Source organism: Mesoplodon mirus, assembly GCF_964341445.2.
Source record: "Mesoplodon mirus genome assembly, chromosome: 15".
NCBI lineage: Eukaryota > Metazoa > Chordata > Mammalia > Artiodactyla > Ziphiidae > Mesoplodon > Mesoplodon mirus.
The window spans coordinates 6,721,585-6,728,328 of record NC_138991.1 but is presented as its reverse complement, the minus strand read 5'-3'; the positions used below and the strand labels follow the sequence as shown (position 1 = coordinate 6,728,328).

The following is a 6,744-nucleotide window of genomic DNA, read 5'->3' as shown; positions in this document are numbered from 1 at the left end:
TTCAGTAATTCCAGGAAATTAAATTCAGAATAAACCTTGCAGACAGCTTTGAACTGTTACACTTAAGCATAGATGGGTATCAACTGCTGTGAGTCCCGATCCAAGTACACTGAAACGCACACGCACAAAAATAATCTGTGGAGTTCAGTACTGCTTCAGACAGGCCTAGCATCCTTACAGAGAATCCATATTCACCCATGAGAAACCAAGAAAAGACATCAATCCAATGATGAGGAAATGATCTTCCAGGAAGTCAGGGGTGGGCCGCCCCTCACCTGGATGAACATCGCGAAGAAATCAAATTCTAAAGGGGGAACACCAGAAAGCCAGAGAACGTGGAATACTGCCAGCCTCCGACCAAGTTACCTTTCTCCAGTTTTAGGTAAACCTTATCCTCTTTATCCAGGTAGAGCAGGACGCCATTCGTGGCAGCCTCACGTGTAACGTCTTTATCCCCAGCGAAGGCAGATATTACTGGTTTTCCATTTAACATCAGGTTAACCTACAAGGAAAAAAAAAAAAAAAAAAAACACTGAAAATCTCTCTCTAAAGTCAAAACAAATGAATGAATAAAACAAAACAGAAACAGACTCACAGTTACAGAGAACAAACTAGGGTTACCAGTAAGGGGAGGGAAGTGGGAGAGGAAGATAGGGGGAGGGGATTAAGAAGAAAAAACCACTATGTATCAAATAAAGAGGCTACAAGGATATATTGCACAGCACAGGGAAATACAGACATTATTTTATAATAGCTTTAAATGGAATATAATCTATAAAAATGTTGACTCACTATGTTGTACACCTGAAACTAATATTGTAGATGAAAGGAAGAAAAGAAAAGAAAAAGAAAAGAAAAGAAAGAAAGAAAGGAAGGAAGGAAGGAAGGAAGAAAGGAAGAAAGGAAGGAGAAAAGAAAGAAGGAAAGAGAGAAAGAAAAAGAAGAAAGGAAGTCAAAGCATCTATGAGGGGCAGGGGTAAAAAATAATGTCTAAAATGACCAACCTGGTAAAATAACTGATGTTCAGTAAATATATCCCTTTCCTTTCAAATTAGCAGATAGTGGTGGCTAGGCTTAGTATGATCTTACCGAGCTGATCTTTTTTAATTAAAAAAATTTTTTTTTTAATTTCTCCCATAGAAATTTCCTTAAATGCTCACAGAAGAATACCATCCATGGAGAGCAACCTAGCCATGTGAAAACTGGCTTCCCTTCAGCACATAACTTAAGCCTACTATTGAATACTTTATTTACCTCTCATATTCAGTAGCAAGTTTTTGGCAATGACGCGAATCTGTGGCTTCCCAGTACATTAGCAAAAAGAGCCCCAGTGCCCTTTGCTCTGAGAAACCCAGGTACAGCAAGGTTCTACTAACATCCTTGCAGGTTTACCGTACCGCTGAGACATGCAGAGTGCTAAAAATCAGTTGCAATTATGTGTGTCGTGATTTCTTCATTTTCCCTGATAAGAAATGTGTATTAAAAATAATAATCACCACTACCACTGAAGATTTTAATGATGGATAATTAGCAGAGAATCAAATCAAATTTATTCCCTTCTCTCCTTACTACAATTTTGATTATACTGTGTTAAACATTACAAAAATTTCTAAATGTTGGGGCTTGGGAAAAGCTTTTCCATGGAAGTAAATTTGTTTACTAGACGTTCATTCCTTTTATGTTAAAAATAATACTGAATAGATTAAATCTGAGACCTCTCAATTTATCCATTCACTAGGATATGTAAAAGTAGTAGATGAGTGTGTAATCTATCATTCACATGGACATAGTATACAATACAAACATTGAACATACGATAAAAAGTTATCCTAGAATTCCATAGACATGTATTGGTGTTACTGGGTGCTGGCGTATTAGAATACTATAGGAACTAGCTTCATCATTGTCCTTGAGTGTAAATCCAAGCCCGTTCCTTAGAAAGCACAACACAAAATATATTAACTGTGAAACTGCAATTGGTAAGAATTCACCAACATCAGAGTAACTGAGGATTAACTACTTAAGGGATAACCACAGCACATCGTTTCTTTAAAAGTATATTGAATAATTGTTCCTTCATAGATTTATTCTCAGTCGTTAACTGTAGCTCATAATTTTAACGATGACAGCAAATTTGTTTTATCTATTTAGTAGTTACTTGTAAAGCTGTGATAATCTTATTAGTTTTTTTCTTACAAATTCAGGTAATTTTTGCACATGCGTTAAAAGCAATCAAGATCTTATAAAGAGATGTGTGTCACTGAATTTTTACTAAGCAATATTTTTTAAGTGACATTGTTATTAAGGTAATAAGTTCAATTGCTTATTCTTCTGTATGCTTCTTGTCACATGCCTTAATAGATGTTATTGGAAATTAAGTGTTTTAAAAATAAACTACTATAAAGACGGTTGTTTATTTTTACAATGAAAACACATCTTCGGATAAATACTTAAATACATAACCCACTGCTGGTAAACACTGTCACTTGAGGGTACAGAAGGAACAGGTCAAAAGACATACCTGGATTGTTTGGCTCTGGTAGACTTTAATTACGTGAAAACTGAAACTGTAAATCCCTTTCCTTGGTGCTACAAAGACAGACTCCAGGGTGAAAAAATTACCCACATTTACTAGGATCTACAAATAAAAAGAATAAACAACAGTCAATTATTACAATATTCTCTTCTGTAAGTAAAATAAGTTTTCCTCCTTCCTTTTTCGTTTCCTTTCTTTTTTCTTTCTTTCTTAAGAAAGAAAACTAACTTTTAAAACCATAGAAAATAAAACATTGAGTTCTATTCCTTTTTCTTTAGTGACTTGGAAAATGGATTTGTATATTGGAAGGTTCTTCTGTCTTTTAAACGGTATAAGAAAAAATAAAGTAACAGCTTTGTAGTCATGCCTCAATTCCAGCAAGGCCCAATGGCTCTAGAAACATCTAGAAACACGTGAGGGCTTATAAATATTAGCTTTACCTTGAGAGTCAAATAAAAGGCTTCTGCCACATATTTACGCACTCACCCTCTACGAGCCTTCACAGTGTCCAGAGGTGACGTGGCCAAGCCAGCCAACTGGCATCCAAGGGCTCTCTGCAGTCATTCCCGGACACACCACACAGAGGCCTGGACACTCCCTCCACCGTGTGACATAACCCATGACACTGAACAGTTGGTACAGAGTGAGCTGAATGCCCAGCCCTCCTCTGAGGCTCCGCCAAACCTCTGCTAAGCCCCACGGCCATTTGTTTCATTCCTATGCCATCCAGACCTTAATTATAATATTTTGGCAATGACTCAGCCTTTGCAGGCTGCCAAAGAGTAGAGACTGTAAAACAGGTGGCCTTCTTGTGTTCCTGTTATCCATCATCCATTCCCTTATCAATCACCTGCTCTTTATTTAAAGTTCAAGGGGCAAAAAACGAAGAGTGAAATAAAGCACTGGTTCCCAAGAAAACAACAGTGCACTCTGTATTCCGAAATGTTCGGCCTGATTCTACTGGTTATGAAATTAGCTCTGAATTTCAATAAGTGACCTCATAAGCTAAATGTCACATAGGTATGAGCCTTCCTATGAAAAAGAGCAGGAGAATGCATGTGTGTGTGTGTATTGCAGGGGTGGAGGGCAGGATATAACTAGGGTTTCTTCCATTTCTCTGCAAGAAATAAATCTATAAGTGGCATTCAAAAAAATCAGATGTCCTTATAAAGATACATTTCCCCTATATCAATGGCAATCTGCTACTATCTCTTTTAAACACTACACTCATGCTAATATTAAGCCCTTTGCATAATTCCCTAAAGACATACTATTGCCTGTGAGCAATGCACCAGAATTATAGTGATGGTCAGGTAGATGTACCAGGCTCAACCCCCAAATTAAAATGTATGTTTGTATATCATTTTATTCTGAGATTACACCTTCTTCCAAGTAAGCATCAGATTTCTTTCTCTGACCCGATGATCAATGGTCTTTCAATAACAAATCACAAGCTATGCAATAATTCCTAACAAGAGATTTTACAAAGATTTGTTTAAGCACATTTAAAATAATTTGAGGTACTTAGCAGGGACTTCCTGAATCAGATACAAGTAGCATAATTCATTAGCAATAATGGAACTGGCTGATTAGTGTTGACTACACATAAGGCTGGATGTTGACTCTACATTGTAATTAGAGCATCCAGGCACATCGAGATTTATAACGAAATGTGTCTTGTTGTCTCTAAGATGCATGGGCACTGGGAACAGAAGAACAAACCCTTCTCTTCTAACTGACAGAAAGGTCACTGAAAAGAATGCACTGTACAGAGGATAGTGCAATGTCCACAGTATTTAATTAATGCATTGACATACAAACCAGGGGTCGTGCTAGATTTCATTTCCATCAAGACGGAAAATACTGCACCAAAACCCCAAAGGGGCTGCTTAATTCTTTTAAAATGATGGCTATTCAATAGGAAGCCCCAGAGAGGCATTCTCTGTCTTTGGAAGCCCCAGAGAGGCATTCTCTGTCTTTGGCCAGCTGGAGAGTATATTACTTAGGAACAATTAAGTAAGGAATAGAAATGTCACCTCGTCCCTTCCCTGGCACGTCCTGCATCACCATTTAACCTGTGCTCTTGCCCATGTGGTACACAACTGTGAACTACACATACGACTTTGGAATTTAAAAGACTCTGGGTGCTGCTGACGTTGAAATGATACCCCTGGAGTCTGATTTCAGTTTTAAGACTCCTTGCTAAGCTGATATCCTGGGGTTTCTCATCAGCCAAACCCCAGAGCTCCAGATCGCTAAAAAACAAAAACAAAAACAAAAAAAAAAACAAGCCACAGCTTTCATCAGTTCCTCCCCCACCCCCTACCCTCAGCCCCCAAGTCTGTCTTTCCCACTAATTTGCATGTCTCTGGAAGGACCAGAGCAGGGGAAGGGAGAACGGCTCCCCAGCGCTTCCCTATGGGAGCTCAGTGCTGCCCGATTCCTTTTCCTCTCCTTCTCTCAACTTTTCTCCAAGTAGCAGAGAAGGGCTTTCCGCTGCAGCGGTACCTGCAATGTATATGGGGATCCTGGCGGCGGAAAGGTGGGCGAGATGAGACCGGGGCCACAGCTTCCCACACTCTCCAGCCACCCGTGAGATCTCTGCAGAGATCTCTTGGGGGAGCCCCCGGAGCTCTCTTTGGGGAGACGCTTCTCCACCTGGGAGAAACAAGTCATTTATCCAGCATCAGAGAGAGTACTGTGCCCGAGAATGGCCTCGGCGGCACCCGCAGAGGAGTCTGAGCCGGGGGACAAGCTCTGGCCAAGCGATTTCGAGGTCCAGGGACCAGGATCCTGCCAGCTCCTAGGGACCTGTTGCTGTTAAACTTGTGCTGAGCTCTCGACGCCCGGCTCTACACCCCCGGCCTCTCTCCCACCACCCCAGCAGCTCTTCCGGAGGCCAAGAGGGAACGGGGGCGGGGTGGTGGCGGGAGAGACATCAGAAGTTTCAGACCAAGACCTTTGGGGAGGCGAGTGCCGAAACGATCCCCCAAATCGCAATCAGAGCAGCTCAACCCGGGTCTGAGCTGCCTGGACATCGCCCCTCCCGCCAGCCGACTCCTGACACCCCGCATCCCTCGGGGTCTGACCTGATCGAAGTAAATGATGCGCGTCTTGTTGCTCATCTCCGACGGCTCGTGGTTGGTGCTCCGCACCGCCGAGAAGGCGACCTTGGAGTTAGCCGCCCGGACCGAGATCCCCAGAGGGGAGGAGGAGGAGCCCTTGGAGTCCGTGGCCGGGTTCGAGTCGCACACCACGAGGCACTTGCCTTCCAGCACGATGGGCTCCGTGTCGTTCTGCGCCCAGACGGGCAGCCCGGGCAGAGTGAGGGCCAGCAGCACGGCCGGCACCACGGACAGCGCCCGGCCCCCGGAGCCCATGGTGAGCCTCGTGGGCAGCCGGCTGGCGCTTCTGCTCGCCCGCGTCGCCTCCTACCCCGGGACCCCGGAGCTCGGGAAGACGCCCGTGGCTAGATCGACAGCGCTGCGGGAACGGCGGCGGCGGCGCGCACACTTCCAGTCCTGTGGTTTGAAGTCAAAGTCTCCCCTCGCGCTCTCTCGCTGGCTCTGCTACCTTTGTCCTTCAAGGAGCTCATGCAGAACCCCCTACACCCCACCCTCCTCCGCCCAAGAATCAGCCCTGCCTGGGGCCCCTGCACCCACCCTTGTTCCTAGACATCTAAAAGTCACCAGATCCTCACATTCACACCTCAAAGAGGAAAACGATAAATTCCCCAAACCCAATCACCCCCGGGTGAACCACGAAGCAGGAAAAACGAAGGAGACTCAGAGAAGCCACGGGGACGGTGGATGCCGAGCGGTGCCCGTGTCGGTCCAGTACGTGTCTGGCTCGCGGCAGGGACGAATTACAGAAGCAGAAGGTGTTTCCCGGATCGGGAAGAACGCGAGGCTGTGTTCACGGCCAGGTCTCTAGCGACTCTCAATTTCGCTTAGCCAGAAATTCCCCAAAGCTTGGCGTCTCTCTCGGAAGTCGGCAGCTACGCATTGGCTAGCCGGGTGCCCAGCACGGAAAGCAGGAATTCGCGGGACCAGTTCTCAGGTGCAGGGCGGCCCGGCCGGCGGGGTCCCCTCCTGCCTCGGCCGCTCGCCCGGAGCCCCTGCGCACAACTTTCCTGTCCTCGCGCAGCCGGGAGAGCGCGAGGCGGGCACACGCGCGCTATTTATAGGAGCGCACGTCCGGCTGGGGTT

The 6,744-nt window shown here is 44.8% G+C and overlaps 1 protein-coding gene across 1 annotated transcript; it reads right to left on the bottom strand.

Moving 5' to 3' along the window:
* Window positions 1-304: 304 nt before the first annotated feature.
* On the bottom strand, window positions 305-5,916 carry CBLN4 (cerebellin 4 precursor; the record flags this gene model as incomplete). Its single annotated transcript, XM_082645359.1, has 3 exons — window positions 305-502; window positions 2,522-2,638; window positions 5,626-5,916. The coding sequence occupies 3 exons, from the start codon at window positions 5,914-5,916 to the stop codon at window positions 305-307; spliced, it is 606 nt and encodes a 201-aa protein (XP_082501485.1).
* Between the last annotated feature and the right edge of the window lie 828 nt (window positions 5,917-6,744).